This window comes from Papilio xuthus, unplaced genomic scaffold, assembly GCF_000836235.2.
Source record: "Papilio xuthus unplaced genomic scaffold, Pxut_1.1 DF825946.1, whole genome shotgun sequence".
In the NCBI taxonomy this organism is placed as follows: domain Eukaryota; kingdom Metazoa; phylum Arthropoda; class Insecta; order Lepidoptera; family Papilionidae; genus Papilio; species Papilio xuthus.
Genome location: NW_013532703.1, coordinates 4,578,518 through 4,596,782, shown reverse-complemented (window position 1 = coordinate 4,596,782; position 18,265 = coordinate 4,578,518). Strand labels below are relative to the sequence as shown.

The 18,265-nt window shown below is 33.2% G+C and overlaps 1 protein-coding gene across 9 annotated transcripts in view; it reads left to right on the top strand.

The window, feature by feature from the left end:
* Wdr62 (WD repeat domain 62) overlaps window positions 1-18,265 on the top strand; it is a 64,000-nt gene that overhangs the window by 7,406 nt on the left and 38,329 nt on the right. For 7 of the 9 annotated variants that reach the window (XM_013320995.1, XM_013320993.1, XM_013320991.1 and 4 more), the window contains exon 2: window positions 5,708-6,265. In XM_013320995.1, coding sequence (XP_013176449.1) covers window positions 6,122-6,265 — 144 coding nt within the window. In that variant the 5' untranslated portion in view covers window positions 5,708-6,121. Of the gene's footprint in view, window positions 1-5,707; window positions 6,266-8,325; window positions 8,464-18,265 lie in introns of those variants that run through there. The other 2 variants (XM_013320990.1, XM_013320987.1) reach the window with 1 other exon arrangement.

The following is an 18,265-nucleotide window of genomic DNA, read 5'->3' as shown; positions in this document are numbered from 1 at the left end:
AAAGGGTATTAAGAACAATACGCGTATCTTTATGGAAATATAATATTGAAATCTTGATAGCAAGAGTGTGCATGTGATATTTACCGTACTATAATTAAGACATATGCAAATGTGTTCTTTAAATATTTATTTAACACTAATCGCTCGTCTTCGGTTTATATTAGTTACATAAACCAACTATCCTATTATTTTTTCCTATTCCTAAAATAGAAGCTTTTTATTGTATAATAATAGTTTATTTAAACAATAAAATATCGCGCTATAGCTTATTTTATAGTGTGCACAATCATTTTAAAAAAGATTTATTAAAATTTCATTGCCCCCGTATCCGGCCTTTGTCTTGTCCTATAACACACAGCAGTTTATGTAATGACAGTACTCAAATAGTGGGCGGTCCTTTATATTGTTCTAATGCCTAATATGGTGACATTGGACCTTAAAACTTTGTTGGAAAATATTACATTAAATTTACATTTTTTTGGTTCTTAAAGCTTTGGCTATTAAAGCATTGCTATATGTGCTATGTGTGTTTTGGATTAATCTTGGTCTCTATTGATACTCTATAAAGGTAGCAAACGAGCGATCGGCCACCTGAAATCGCTGAAATAGCGAAGTGACCGTTGCCCATAGACATACACAATTGCATATACGCTGCCTGCCTTTAATCGACGGAGGAGAGGATGCACAGAAAGAAAATATTTTCCCTTCCCATGTATCCTTTCATCCGGAAAGTCCACTTCCACTTTCCAGGCTTTCATTATAAGAAAAAGGGTAGGAAGGGAAAGGGGACTAAATTAGGCCTCCGGGACGCCTAGACCTAGATTTAGACGATATATGATAGTCAGGTGGAAATATAGTACATTAATATAAGTACGAACACGCAATATCAATTTACATATCGAAATGTTAACGTTCATACAAAATCACAGGTTTTTTTAATCATTGTACATCAGACATGTTTACCCGTTTGATAATGGACATAGAAATACGAGTATAGGATTCAAAGTACGCGTGGAATTGCAAACCGCTCGCCTGACATGACTGCGACATTACAATCTACACTTTACAACCACAATGCCTTAATCAAAAGCGTTTGTTGTGTTTTCAGAACTAACTTTACACTGAATCGATTTGAACAGCTGCATATACGTGTATTCCAAAATATATTTTATTTATATGGAATAAGGTTTAAATTTGTTTGGATGTTTGATGCAGACTTTTCAATGATCAAAACTCATATTACAATCTGCAACATGTCTTATGTCTATCGTTATTAAGTTCAAATTAATGTAATCAATTTATTATAACAAGTTGGAAGTGTATGATGCGAGGGTTGGTTCTGGCGGTATGCCAGTTGCGACTTAGTCATAAACGCAAATACCAACTTGATAGGGGATCAGTTTGCAGTTAACGCAAAGCATCAACATACTAACTCTCACCACTCACATCATATAAATGCCGATTTCAAATACTGTTAAATATGTGCAAAATGCCGATTTCAAATACTGTCAAACTGTTAAGGAGAATTAGATGATGATAATAATGTTTTTAAATGTAAGAGATTCGCCAGTGTCCAAGGTGAAGTGACAGAACAGAAGCAAAATATTAACAAAACCTAATAGAAAATTGATAAAATTGTGGTTTCTGTTTGTAAAGTGCATGATTCTGACGAAAAAACACATTTTTCTGTTATTTTTGTCGCCAAAACAGCTGGAACTTAGGATAAAGTAGTAAGTAATTTAGGATATTTTTTTTAAATTCTAGTTGGCAAACGTTTGTATTTATTTTATTGTCATAGCTAAAGAAGAAGAATTATTTTTAATATCCTTGGACCGTAATTAAATTGGATAGAAAATAATCCGATTATCGAGTTACAATTTTTTTAATCGATTTTGTATTGTAATCGCATAATGAGGTAGGCATTACTCACGAGCTCGCGAATTATAAAAAAAAGGTTCATCACTTCATTGTATGTAAGTATATTTAAGTATGAAGATATAATTCTACTGATTTTTCTATGATAATGGATTTATGTATCAAATTATAGACCGTTCTTTCAGACAATCGACTTAGTAGAGCACGACCCGAATAATGCTTCCGTGTCTAATTGCCCATGGACGATGGATTGCGGCCATTCGATAAATATAATCGATTAAAAACGAATATTTTAAAAACAGTTTTAATAGTCAGTTCACGTGAAAATTGTATGCCGAGGGATGATTAGTGGAACACGAGCTTAAAAAGTATATTTCACAAAAATTTAGGGTACATCATCATCAACATCAGCTACGTCCCTACCGAAGGGCTCGGAGCCTATACTAAATAAGAGGTGACTAAGTCATAGTCAACCACGCTGGCCAAGTGCGGGGCTGATTGACTTCACACATATCTTTGAATTTCTTCTCAGATATGTGCAGGTTGGATCACTATGTTTTCCTTTATAAAATAAGTAACGTTATCTAATTAAATCATAAATATGTTCCCGTCGCGATACTCCGTAGTAATATGTATGAAAAAGCCTTACGCTGTATTTATTCACAATTCTCATGATTACTGCGCATGTTTGTTGCATAGCAACGAAAAACGAATGCATCTTGTCTCCACGTGGTATCATTTCAAGAAAAAAACCTCGCTACGAACGTTCATGTGCTAATTGGAGCATGTACAGTTGACAGTTTCCGCGGTTCTCAGAATTTCTGTTAATGATATAACTTTAGATGCACATTTTTTATTAAGTTTGAAAAATACGTTGATTTCTATAGCACCGATGCAATGCCTAAGCGAGCAAGAGATGTCATTGATTTCTTAATTATACTTGTTTTTCATGTACAAAATTATTTACAGTTTTAAAATAAAAGACGTAATATGCATACTTAATGCATATGGAAAATAACACAGAAAATTTGTTAAATGAGCCGCCTGGTAGTCTAAAGTCAGAAATCTAATAGTGTTTAAAGTGTTGTGCATAGCGCGAGTTCTCGTCGATCGTTTCTCTGGCCACGCGTCACCGAGCGCGAATAATCCATTTGTTGATAATCGGAACGCCTTGCGTTATTGTGTTTTGAGTTATGAACATTTTGTCCAATGAACTATTATATCATTGTCATTGTTGATCTCGAAACACTCGACTGATTTACAACGTTCATATTTAGATTTATGAATACATTTGAGTCTTTAAATACGATCGTAGAGGTACATTTTAGCTGCCATCTTCAACTAAACATGGGTTTCTGACACCAAAATCCCTTTATATTTTCTTCAGACATTTTGATCTCAGAAGTCAATGGTATAAGCTAAAAAAAATTATGAAAAAGGATATGTTTATATTATTATAACCAGCCCTTTTATAAACTATTATAATTAAAAAAAAATGTGTAAATATGCGACATAAATAGTTGTATCTTTTGATTGCGTTGGTTTAGAAGGTTTATTTTTTCACAGCGCCAAGGGACCGCATACCTGAGTATTTGATATAAATTTCAGCTTGATACCTTCACGCGTTTTTGAGAAAAAGGTCTTGACAGACAGACGGACGGAGAATAAAGTTATCCTAAAAGGGTTCCGTTTTTTTCCTATGAGGTACGGAACCCACACAACTAACGCTTTTATTTTGAGTAACTATTTATTTTATTTTATCTGTTAACGTAACTACATTATGTTGGAAACTTTCAATATTTTTCGTTTAAAAGCCTGTGTAAATAAAACGTTTTGATGCCACTTGGCCGTACAATAATTTGTCAATGTTATCACCATTTTGCCATTGATACTTTTTAAATGGAATAGATTATCACAGATTGGTTTATAATCTGCAGATAAAAGATGAAGGTCGGTTGTAAATTCGATAGTTTTTTTTTATAGCGCCTGTGATAGATAATTTATTATTTTTATCCTGTAAGTTTTGATTAAATTCCTTTCTAACGTACTATCGAATGCTAATTTTGATAAGATTAATAAAGATTAAAAAGATTTAGAAATACGTATTAGTAGCAAAACAACTTAGATAAATTTTTGTGTTTGGTTTTGCGTAGTATTCTGAAAGTATCTATGTTTTATTTGCGTAAAAGGTTCCGATACTTGATTTTCATCATGTTTCTTATAGAAATTTCAAAGCTTTTATAGTGAAGTTGAGATTTTATTTTTAAGCAAAGAAATTTTAATGCTCTAGAAAGTTTTTCTGGATTTTTTAAAATAAATATTTGCAAGGTAATAACTGCAACGACTTTTGAGCTAGTAGCGAGCAAGACCTTGGCACCATTAAATAAAAAATATGCAAAAGTATTTGAGGCGAAAAATTTACTTTTAAAATGCAGAAATTGAAATTAAGTCTTGGCACAATTTAAAAAAAATATTCAGTGTATAAATATCGAGTTACCTTAAGGTCCAAAAATAAATACAGTAGGGTCTAAATTGCGTTATAAAAAGTAAATAGATGTAGATGGATGGAATATATATCCCTTGGGAAGACAACTGGGGTGAACGACCCAATTCTTGACCACCTAATTTTTTAAGTAAAATATATTTTAACCAGGTATTGAACTATGAGTATTTACAATTGTTTCTTGTGTAAAATACTACGATGGTTATTTTTTTTATTACTTTTCTTGTATGTATATTATTTAATCTATTTGGAAGATTGGTTGCGTGGGTTTTTGCCTTGCTTGTTAAATTTTTTATGTCTAATTCCAAAGTTAATTTGTACAAAACTTGTAAGGTGGTACCGAAGGTCATTTTGTGATGTCTCATTGAATAGAAATGAGCATGTAATGATAATTAAGTGAACATAAAAAGCTGTAGAATTTTAATGGCGTGATAGATGGCATGGCACACGAGTAATGACCAGCTCTAGGCATTTTTATGGAATTCTCTTAAGGCCTTTTTCAATTTCGTTTCTCATCCGAATTTTTACTAATTTACTTTATGAATATACGTATATTTTACCTAAAGCTTTGATGATTTTCTTCTACATATGTAGAAGTTAGCTTATGAGCGCAGAGACATATTATAGGCTACTTTTTTTTTTTAATTCTGCGCTGACGAAGTTGGACGCGACCACTAGTTTGGGTTGCTATATTTAATGTAAAAAAGAGATAAAATAGCGAACACACACTACTGGTATCCACATAACTATTAAGGAATTTAAAATTTTTAGAAGGGAAAAAATGTATATGATCGCCCTTGCAAGGTTAAAATTGTGATTGAACGAAGAACTGGTTTTGCGGTTTATTTCTATAAATATTAATACTATAATAATTTTAAAATGTATTCTTGAGCAATACACAATGCTATAAAGTTTTAAATGTGGAAAAACCTATGAGATTATGAGGAAAAGTAAAGATTAAGAGAAATAGTAAGTGCGTAAAATTGATCAGCGTATAATCTTGTTAATAGTTCTAGATTTACATCTATTTTGATAATAATTTGAAGTGACAGCTACAGTTAAGAAATTTAAACGGTCGGTCGTTTCCATACAAAGATATTGTATCTCACTGTGCCGTAATTTAATAAAAAAATATCTTTTTGCATGGATGCATCGACAGTGGAATCCAACGGTAAAGTCAATCTAGACGTCCTTAAATGCTTGAAGTTTAGACCTTGATCATTAGTAGTGAAAAAATTTACGATGGTTTGTTTGTAGCGAAACCAGTCTCATTCATTCCAATGTGTTGTTTTGTCAATTATCATAACCTTATGTTTGTCTCTTTCACAGGCACTGAGAAGAAAGCGACGGATGCGACAAGTCAAATTAAAATTCAGAAAACTCGCGAGTGCTCTGGTGATATGCCGTGAATTTTGGTGTTATTTTTCCGTCGGTTGAAATATTTCGAAATCTGTTTAAATTCTAGTTGTTAGAAAGATATGTGAGTGCGTGATTTTTTAAATTAATTTTCACTTATCAAATTCCGTTCGATAATGCTCAAATTTCAGTATCGTGTTAATAGTGGTTAATCAGAAGGTTCCTTACAATGGCTAGTGATTTAATTAGTGTAATTCTTCCACGAAGTGAATTGACCCGTGAATTTACAAATTTATCATAGTTTTTTTTTATAAAATGAATTGATCTACAAAGGAATTGAGAATAGCGCCATCTGTCGTCCAGTAGCTGCAATGTGTATATGATAAAATGGAGGCCGGTTTCATACCGGTAGCCACGAGCGGCAACGCTGGAAATAATGCGTTGCCGCCTGCAGTGGTGGCGCCACAAGTAAATGTGGTACGAGCTCCGGGGCTGAAGCGCGGGAAAATGGAAGAAGCGATTTCTGATCGAGTGAGTACAATTTTCTGCTTTTTTTTTTCTTAATTTTATACACAAACTTTACTATATTATATCTCTGTATCAATTAATTATTTTAAGATTCGCTAATACCAAAATTGGTGATCATCTTTAGATTATTTTAACCTTTATTAAGAAAAAGCTAAGCTTTGCTCGATGAGGCCCCTTCAACTATTAAAGGAAGAGGCTCTTTGTGTTAAGTGTTATCTTGAAACGTGAAAAGAAAAGGTAGAGTCGTTATTCGAGTATAAAAGACGTCTCAAAAATTATGTAATGAATATTAGAATAGAGTACAAAAAATGTGTTTTCGATTAGATATCGATTTTATAATTAAAATATATTAAAGTTTAATTATATTCATTTCAATTATATGACTTAAAAAGTAATTCACTGTATTTAAATTAAATTAAAACTTAAATAATGTTACGCAATCGTAAGTTACTAAAATATTTATAAATGAAAATTGAAGATAATAAAAACTTTATGAACTTGTCACATATCAGCTGTGCGAAAATAACTTTGTGTGTTTTTTCAATGAAATTGCTTTGTATTATTATTATATCGCGTTAAATCGAAAATGAAATATTGCATTGGATCTACATCCAATTCACTTTATAAGCACTACTGCTTACAAAGTGAATGGGTCTGTTAGAATCGGTCTGTGTGAATATTTCATATTAGAATTAGAATGGTCTGAGTGCTTTTACTTGTAGTTGAGGCTTCGAATAGTTTCATTTTGTTTCATAAATCTTACAATTGAATATTCCTAAACATTTTATGCTGCACAGTAAATAACTACAAATAGACCAAATTCGGTTTCTACAGTCGAATTTCTTGTATAAAAAATTTATCTCATTCTTTTGAAAAAAAAAAACAATGTTTTCTATAGTCGGTGGCGTAGTTGTTAAGCGTCTGGACGGACTGAACTGAAAATCATATACTTCTAGGGGGGTTAGACAAAGTGCATTGGCTTCGAAGCGATTCTATGACAAACTTCAAAAATGTATGTAATTGTCGCGCGTCAATTCCATATATTTTTAAAGGATGATATGGAATCGCTTCGAAGCTAATGCATTTTGTCAGACCAGTCAGGTTCGGTCTCTTCCTACCGGTATGTTTTTATATTTAAAGTTAAATTTTCATTTATCCGGCGTTTTGCGGTAATGGTGTAAAACATCGCGATGTGTTTAATACTGATCGACGACTCTTAATGCAGTAGTTAATCTTTGAGATGATGGAAAAGGCTTTTAAGCATCTATATGACTATATGTAATTAGAAAGATTACTAAGATTTCTCGAATGCTAGTATTGTCATTGATTGAGGAGTTGCGTTCGAGCGTAAATTGTTTGGAGAACTAAATTAAAGGCTAATTACATTCCTAACGATCGACTTGCCTCTTATGAAGCACTTGCAAGGCATTAGCTATTAAGGTTAATCGATTTAGACGCTTCTAATTCTTTAAAACTAATTAATTGGAAGTAATACTTTATATAGTAAACGATAATGATTATGAGTGATAATTTGTCATGATTGAAGTTTTCTTTGATGCGCATTTTGTAATAGTTATTGATGGTAAAATTAAGATGATAAAATATTTTTTTTTTGAGTCGAATGATTCACAATAATACTGTCGCCCGCGACACCGTTACTGCTGAATTAAAAAAATAAAGAAAGATGGGGTAAAGTAAAGTACATAGTATCACAAAGAATATAGTCGCAAACATAATTATATCGATGGATTCGACCGAAAAAAAGTATTAAGAAGGCTCTCATATTAGGTGTAACGAGGTCGGGTCGGTCGATATGTCCTTTATTGACTTGTTTTTTTAGACACAAATCCTTACCATGCCATGCATGCATTTGCCATGTTTAGCTTCCTTGTACCTTTCATGCAGAATGACCGTTATGTAAATTTTACTCTAAGGTTGCACTTGCACCACTTTTGGAAGTAAACACAGGATACGATTCCGTCAACTTCCGTCATTTTAGACTTTACCTATTTAATAAACTAATACTCCCACCATGCAATACGTTGGGGGACTAATCAGTGACGCTGTATGCGCGGTCCGCATCGGTCGTGCGGCGAAACGACCTCTGTCGGAATTTCTCTCTTGCGAGAGTAGTTTGAGAAAAAAAATGGTGAATTACGTGCCAGTGTATGTGTAAAAGTGTTTTAAATTGTAACCGGCCAGTGAGTTATGGTTTACGTATGTTTAGCTAAGGGAGAGTGATGTTTCACGTATATCAATTTCACCTTTATATGCGCATATTAAAGAGTAATCGGCTCGTTAGAAAGATCGCTCTTTCATGAAATAGCATGTCGCTTTTGTTTGACGTGTGAAAATACACTAACGTTTTTAATATTTCTTTATAAGTTAATTATGATGTCCCTTGAAGGCATTTCGTCAAAATGTCAAAATCTGGACAAGGACCTTGAAAGCTAAAATTTAAAATAGGATACTCGACTGAACTGTATAAAATGAGTTAGAAATAATTCTGAGGGTATGAATAATACGTCGGATAGTATGACATCCGCTATCATTAAGTGTCGATGAAGTGTTTTTAGTTTTTAATTTAATTATCTAATTGTATTATTTAAAAAGAATAAGTATAACTTGTTAAGAGCTCCCACAGACTAAAAATATTCTTTTAGTAATTTCGCATTATGTACTTTGAGAGTTGCCTAAACGGCATGTTCGTGTAGATTTTAATATCGTAAAAATATAGTTTGACATTTTATGCGTATATCTACTCGCCTGTATAGTTATTTGCGGTGTTAAGATAACGTACTAAACTTAATAGTTAACGCGAAACAATCTCGACGCACTAAAGCAAATATACCGATAAGGTAAATATTTGAAACGTAATTAAAGAGGCCGCTTGTATCTCTTGAGCAACTTTTAACATGTACCGTACTATCTTGTCATTTGCAAGTGTTAATCTACAGAGTAAACATTGTTTACGCAAGTTTTGTTATGCTAATCTGAATTTATAGTGTACTTTAATAGTAATTATTTTGATACTCTTTTAAGAGTTTATTAACCGTTGGTTTCCGAGACCAAAATCCCTATATATTGTTATCTCTGTTTTGTTAAAGGTAATGAGAGAGATAGATATATTTATGTAGGTATTTTAGTCTCAGAAACTAACTATAAATGTTATGGGTATGGCGAATGGAGTGAATGAAAATCTCTAGGGATGTTTATAGACAGTTTTAGATCTTCAACATATAAAGCTAAAGAAAAATCTTTGAGTAAGGGAAAGCGAGAAAGGTTTTCCATTGAAATAAACAGTAGAATCCACTACTGAAGTTCCTAAACGCAATGCTTTGGTTGAAATTGAGGTATTAATGCTTGAAAAATAATGTTATTTATAGTTTTAGCTGTATAATAACTTAACTCTTATCACCTCGTTATTATGGCCTAGATAGCGTCCAATAAAAGTAGGTTCATAAGACGATCGCTTAACTTATTTCTTTATAAAATAAATTTTATTTAAAGAATAGTCTTTCATAACCATCGTGAGTGTTTATGTAGACGTAAAAGGAGCTATGTGTAGGTGTTAAGCAAAATCGTAATTCGATCATTGTCATAACTTGTGGGTCATGGACGCGTGTATCTATGAATATAACACATCGACTGGTAGATAAACCTTTTATTCTAAAACTAGCTGTAGCTTTTCTCTGCGCGGAATTAAAAAATAATAATTAGTAGCCTATGTTCCACATCTATGCCAAATTTCAGCAAGATCTATACAGCTGTTCTGCGTATACCTTCTAACAAACGTCCCTACATTTAAACATTCGCATTTATTAGTAATATTAAATAATTTGAATAATTGACGTAATTCATTTTATACTTTTTTTTTTAATATCTGTTTAAAAGCGATCTCCGTTATTTACAAAGAGAATTAGAACAGCGATATTTTTTGTAGTTTTGGAGTTCAAAGATTTTAATGGAACATGGAACTTGATTCTTTCCGCAGTTAAACAGTACTTATGATATATGTAAACTACGTTTGCTAATTATTATTATCGGTGTCCACCCGCATGGCAGTAGGCAGTGCTTTAGGTGTTGGAAGGTCGAATAACATATTAAAAGTTATAAAACATTAACTTCAACACTTGTGGGATTGTCTTATGTTACACCTTATTGTTTGAAATTGACCATTTAAAAAGAGCATCAGCAATAAATCAAATTATATCTCTTTTTATCTATAGCACTCAGTCACTTGATGGTCATTTAAGAGTTTTTTAGTTCGCCAGTTCATGTTTTGAATTAATACACAGCTTCGTCGTATCATCTGTTTAACTGGTTTACTTGTAATTTATGTGACAATGTAGTAAATCTTTTAAAACGTGTTTTCTTCAAGTACTTTTGCATATTTACACATGTTTTGCCCCACTGCGTCATGATATCACTGTATGTAAATATTGAAGCACTGAGAATACTAGAATAAACAATATTTAAGTCTACTTATCTGTACTTTTTAGTTTTTGGTAACGTAAATTTGTTTTTGAGACTAAGTATTTCATTTTGTCATAATATGAAGAGATTGGGACATGTGTGACTAACTCTATATATAATATTTCCCCACCAATTTCCCGCATTACGGGGTTAATGTATTCAAAATTTTATCACATTCGAAAGACATATACAAAACACTTCTTATGTTTTCGTTTTGGAAGAGAGTGAAAAGGATGTCAATATGTTTTTATACATTGGATATTTGGTATTGATGATTTGAAATTGAAACTTTTCTTTTATCTTTAGAAACCATCTGTTTTTCGGTCAAGCTTAGTACTAAGAAATACGTGAACGTTGCTTTGTGTCATAAGAATATGAAACATTGTTTCCGCGGGACATAAAAGAAACAATACCCCATAAAAGGGAGTCACGTCTCGCCGCAACCTGCATTCTCAATGCACTTGAGGTCTAATGCCTCATTATAAGTCTGAGGAAGTTATTCTGACACAGTGCCAACTAAGGCGTTTCGATATAAATGAGTCTTAGTTGCAGTTCCTCATGGTAGAATGCAAATATAGATTAGCGTCTTATTTCACACAAGGGCAGATTAGTGATGCAGGGCAGTTAATAGTACCACGAACACTGTATTGTTCAGCTGCAGTACCTCGTGTGAAATTTTTTTGAGAAAACAAAAACATGTTTGAATTGAATGCTTGCAGGGAACTCTGTAGGTACTTGAAATAAATGTTATAAATTAATTATTCTCAAATATAGACAACAGAGTATCTGTGCTCGCCGCCGTTATCGATTTATTCAAGTATTCCATAATCGAGTGCTCCTCCCCTAGACTTATGCTAACATAACCTTCTGTATGTCTAGCTTTTCTCTTTATTAATTTTAATTTTAATATCGTATGATGTTAATATCATATTTAGTTTTAGTGTTTCAATTCGTTGTATACGTTTATTTCGTTTATGAAACACGCAGTCACACGCAGAGTGCCTTCAAGAGAGATGCTAAAGTGTCCCTTTTAACAACATATTGTGGTGATTAGATTAATGAACGTCACTTTTTTTCTTTACTATGTTATAAAATTATTGTATTTGTTACGTTGAAGATCAACGGTTATTTATGACTATGTAAATATGACATCATATCTAAACGAGTTTATCTGCGCAGTTGAGGCATTAATTTATTTTATGGCCGGAGTACTTTTAGAGACGATGTTAAGACTTGACAATTCCTTTTATTCGTTATTGTAATACTGCGAAATTAGAACAGTATCTTTTATCTTAGCTATCATATAGATAAAGACATAATTTTAACTCGCATGGTCAAAGTAAATATTTGTCTCAACTCTAGAAGTAAAGATAATTAATACTTCTCATACGTATAAAATAAACATAAACTGTAAAGGAATGCATCGACGGATGTAGCGGATTACGATGAAAAAACAGTGTAACACGCAATGTCTGCGACGTTTTAGTGTTGCCATCGACATGGTTGGAGGACTACCCGGCATTTACCCCTTCCCCAAATCCCGGGCAAACGGGGCGTGACGTTTTTGCGGTTGCAGACGTCAGCATTTCATTCAGCATCAGCCAGTTTACATTTTTATTAATCTATTTTGAAAGAAGTCGAGTACAAACGAATGCATCTTGGATACATACAAACTTCAAATTCTAGGAACTCTTTTTCATATTTTTCTTAGTTACTTACTGCACAAACAATAGAGGTTATATATCAAATACAATACGCGTGAGTTGTTACAAATATAGTTAAAGGCTTATCGTGTAATATGACTTCACGATTTATGATAGACTTCGGTCGACCTTCGGTTTGCTATACTTTGGTAATATATTATTGCAAATGCATTGAGAATAACTTGTTAGGTTCTGTTATTGATGTAATGTCACGACACGTTATGATATCTGTCTTAATAATGCGGATAGTTATGGATGGATCGACGTTAGAAGTTATATTCAGAACGGCTGCATGCATCTCGATGAAATTTCACATAGAGGTAGAGCATAGTTTGGAAGAACACATAGGCTATATTCGCGGGCAAAAGTTACTATTAATAATAGTTCTAACGAATAATACAGTAAAATGAATGCCTTGTGCTTTTCTACCGCGAAACACCTGTACTTAAACATATAGTTATAACTATTTTCTTACGGAGAATGAGCTATGTGTAATTATACAAGTGTTTCGATAGTGGAAACTTGCAATAAGCGCGACTGTAATCAACGACAATAGCTGATGATCGTTTGTCTATCTTACTATTATTATAAATGCGAATGCTTAGAGGGATGCTCGGATCTTGCTGCAATTTGGCATAGATGTGGAACACGGTCTGGAAGAAATCATTGGCTACTCATTAAGATCTTTTTAATTCCGCGCGGACGGAGTCACGGGCGTCACCTAGCCTTATAATACAGACATATTAGCGCTCTTAAGGCAATTGACTCTTATATAATTTAAGCATGTTCCTATCACGAGTATATCACCTCAAGTTGAAATTATGACCTTCCGTCCTCACTCGGACTTGCTAACTCGCTAAGTAATCAACAGCGTGATGACGTCACAGCGGTAATGTAAATTAAGATAAATGGAGCAACAGTTAGATCATATCTATGTGGGGAAGACTGTTTCGTTATCTGGCGTTTGCTTTGTGCTGGAGATAGTGTAATATTGCACTTTAAGCATGTTGTAACTTGCTTTTGGCGATAGTGTTATGTTTCTACACCTTTTGTTTTCGTTCTATAAGTTCTCCATGGTTATAGTATTTGCAAACTGTGTAAAATATAGCAGCAATAAGGTCATCAATCATCTAAAAAGCCTTGCTTCTTTCGTTCGATTTTTTTGATATAAAAATGTTTTGAATAAACAAGATAACATCTCGGTTAGAAGTCTAAATTGAAATTCCAATATGGAAATCCAATTTCTCACTAGACCTGTTCTATTTCGCGGGAAAACTTTTTCTAGTTATAGTTGGATATGCGATGAAATTGGAATAGTTGAGTTGTGTATATTTAGACAACATTATATAGTATCACAATATTTGTAACCGAAACGTTAAAAGCGTTAAAGTTGTTGAAATTATTGTGTATTAATGGATCATAAGATTATAAATGCTTACTTATTAAATGTTAATTTTCACCAGTAGTGTTTACATTCCGCAGTCCTTACAAAATTATCGGTCCGTATTACGATGGCGGTTATATACTTGCAAAATTATTAGGCCACCACTGTTTTTGCTGCATAATAATATGTTATTTTTTATATTCGTGTCCTGGAGGCTTAATTTAGTCCTCTTTCCCTTCCCATTTTTTTTCTTAATGAATGGATGGGAAGTGGATGTGGACTTTCCGGATGAGAGGATGCATGGGAAGGTAAGATATTTTCTTTCTGTGCATCCTCTCCTCCGTCGATTAAAGGAAAGCAATGCATATGCTATTGCGTATGTCTATGGGCAACGGACACTTCGCTATTTCAGCGATTTCAGGTGGGCGCTCGCTCGTTTGCCACCTTATATTATAAAAAAATATTACTGGTAGGTGTTTTTTTATGTTATAAATTAGCATACGCATGTAACATCACTAGTCTCACACCGTCGTAATGGTTATGTAGTTTGTTATCAAGTTGATGCGTTGCGTGAACTAGGAAGAGGCGTATATGTGTAAAAAAGTATAATTAGTAGTAACTTAATTACTTACACGTTTTGAAGTGATCTTCAGTGTAAATTCATAATATATAGGCTACTTCAGATCCTGACGATAATAATTATCAACTTATCTTACTTTCTCGTCTCTTTTTAAAGTACTCAAAATTATCAATTTCATTATCACTTTTTAAAATAAAGGCGTATAATTTAACGTGCCCGTGTCTCGGGTTTTCAAATTAACCTCCTATGACTTGTGATAGTTAACTTTTGACATTTGTTATTTATTTAGGTTGTTGAAGTTTGTTGTATACTCTCGTCAGCGTATTCAGTGAGAAGAGTTTGCAATTAATTACAAAACGACTCGACTGACGTAATATGTATGCATGCGAGCACTAACATTAGCCGAAATTTCACACAAACTGGGTTAAGACTATGTACAATACGAAGCTGCTGGTTGCGTGCACGGAAAATAAAGTGCAGGCGTGTTTTAATTGTATACTTTGTTTCTAGGATCAATGTGACTCTTTGTTATTTTTTTTGTGTCCAAATCTTAAATTGAATTTTGTATTTTGGCAATCGATTGGGGAGGCCTACGTCCAGCAGTGGACAAGTTTAGGCTGAATGTGATGATGATGATAAACATATTTTTATTATCTATAGATTAGATTAGATACTGCATAATTGTATTGAATAGTCATTTCCTTTACAATGCTAAGCTCTGAACCGTTTGCACAAAATGCTTTCTGGTTTTGTGTAATAAAATTGTGTTAGTTTGTCACTAAATTAACTTCTTACTTTATAACATTGTAAATGTGAATGTTTGGATGGATGTTTGTTTGTTTGAAGATATATCCGGAACGGCTGCATGATCTTGCCGAAATTTTGCATAGATGTAGAACGTAGTATAGAAGAACACATAGGGTTTTTATTAAGTTTTTTTTTAATTCCTCGCGGACGGGGAGGCGGGTGACAGCTAGTAAAGTATATAAATTGTTGTTTACATACGTAATATGAAAAAAACTTGTAATACGCATTAAAATAATGGTATAGTCTCCTTGAGCATGCAGTTTTATTGTTCGGGTGGATAATTGTGTTCATTGTTGATTTCATGGTTTCTGGTATAAGTTGATAAGTAGCATGTTTACTTATTAGTTTTGCTTTTAAAGTATGATTGTATTATATGCCTAACTACAGATTATATATTGGTTAGAAAAATAAACACCTTTAAGATCTTTTTATTATACTATAAGTTTGCAAACCAGTGTGCGGCCACCTTGATTCAAAGAAATAGCGAAGCGACGTTTTAATCAACAAGGACGCACAGAATAAAGATATTTTCCGTTCTTATGTTCTACGCCAAATCCACCCGTCGACCGTCGGTCGATCCGGCCCATTTGGGCACCCAACAAATATTATTGTTAGGGATTCTATCAATGTTTAAAAAGATGAGAGAGAGAGAGAGAGAGAGATTAGTTTATATTACACCATAAATGTACATATTAAATTTCTATTATTATTGTGTCATCTAAATTGTAAAATAATTTTTCCTCGTCTATTATCCAGCTTATTTCTTTATTCCCACCCACTTACCTGTTTGAACGTAATGTAATGTCTCTATTAGCATTTCTCGCATAATGGTAGTCGGTGCATAATAATTGTTATGACATCCTTGGCCCACTGGTGCAGGCATGCGTCGCTATCAGATCCATTAGAACGTTGACGACTTGCTTCTTGTAAAGTTAACTAAGTCATTTATAGTTTGTTTCCTTAAGCAGAATTAACGGTATTTCGTGCCTTCAAAAATTTACGAATTTATTGTGAAGGGTGACAGAGTCTCGTTAAAGGGACAAGCCTGCTGCCTACCCTCGTAATTTATATAAATTACATCATATTTTATCTAAAAACATTTCTTGAGTGTTTGCAGTTTCTTGCTTTTATCACATTACGTGAACACCTCGAGTATATTGTTAAGTTATGAAAAACTTGGGGTAAGCTAGGGCCGTTCAGTGGGAAGAATACCAATATTCTAAAAAAGAAAGTTTATTAAATGTTCCTATGTTTGCATACCACAAACAATAACTTTCTCTTGTAGAAATTAGTAAACGCCCATCTTTATATCGAGGTCCATGCGTGGGTATAGCTATCGAGATTGCAAGGTTGCATTGCACCGCGAAGTACGACCTTCCGATCCGTCTCGCCTACTGCACTGCCATCCTTTGACGATTGTATTGGAAGATTATCGGTATTGAGTAAGGACATATAAGAGCTACTATTAAGATGAAGATCACTACTTTTACTACGTAGATGAATTTTAAATCATGATTTTTTCTTAATCTTTTGGTAATGCATTTATTAATAAGACGACATATTTTGTAGTTGACGTACAATATTGAAATTTAAAACTAAAGAGCAAAATTTGCTTTTTTATAATATTAAAAGTCTTTCTTGTTATTTTATTGTGGGTTTTTAAAAGGTTGTGGGTAGTTTAAATTTGTAACCAAGTGAAAGCATTGCAATGTAATTGTACAAAGAGCTTGCATCTGCTTCTAATATTAAATTTAACGGTTTCATAAGTTGAACATGTTTTGCTTACTTCAATGTTGCCCATAAAGATATAAAACTCAAGCAAATTGTTTGTAGGCTTCGGTAATGCATATTTTGCTTGGTATTCAAAATTACAATGAAAAAATAATAATTTGTTAACCGTATTTTTATGTAATTTTATTTAAATACATTTTACAAAGATTATTTCCTTATACGATTTGTTTATGCTCTAAGTAGTATGCATGTAAATTGGTAAATATCACGGTGAAGTGTTGAAAAATTACGATACGTTACATAACGTTGTTTAGTAGTGAGATATGCAATATCTTTAAACGGGCGGGGTAAGCTATAACTATGCTTGACTTAGAATCGATTTTACATACGTATAAGTCAAACTTGATGAAACCATATATAATAGAATAGGAGCAGGGAGATGATGTTTAAGTTTTGTTTTTTTTTTATGAGAGAAAGGGGCAAACGAGCTGTGGGAACACCGAGGTATTCATTGACACCCATGGATATTGCAATACCAGAGGAACCGCAGATGTGTTGCCGGCCTTTGAGATGGTGATACGTTCGCTTGTTGAAGAAGCCTAAGTCATAGCGTAGATCGTTTTACCGCGAATTTTAAATGGCAAAACAATTTCATACGAAAACTATTGCCGTCTCTTTTTTCAAGGAGACTAAGAGGGATGGCAATATCGTTGTAATAGAGGTCACCGTAAGGAATAATGATGATTAAGGTTCAATACCGTTATATATAACGTAATTAACATGGTGATTTCATACAGAAATACTTAATTATTACGATCAATACTTTCTCTATACATCTCTCTAGCGTGCAACAGATAAATTACATAAGAACCTTTCTACAAGTGAAATATGCTTCAAAACAATCGCATTGAAACCGCACCGTATTCTGTCATAACAATGGCGTCTGCGTGGGACAGACGATTATGGCTACAGTCTTCACACATTGTACTGTAATGGCATTTGGCACGTGTGTGCATACTTTGTTAACGTGCCGCTAAATGAGAGAGACACGAGATACGTGGTTAGATAAAATGTATGAATTTTATGCATTAGTACGCGCAACAAAAGTTTCTTTGATTCGTAGACCACTTACACGTTCAAGTATTTATGAATCTGAGGACCCTAATACTAAATGTTAACCACAGATTATAAAAAGATAGAAATTAAAAATTAATATCAGTAACAAGAATTATTCTTTAGGAGTATTTTTTTTAATACGACAAACTTATTTTATTTATTTTTTTGAGTTTAGTACAAATCTTTCTTTTCATCGCAGCATTGAT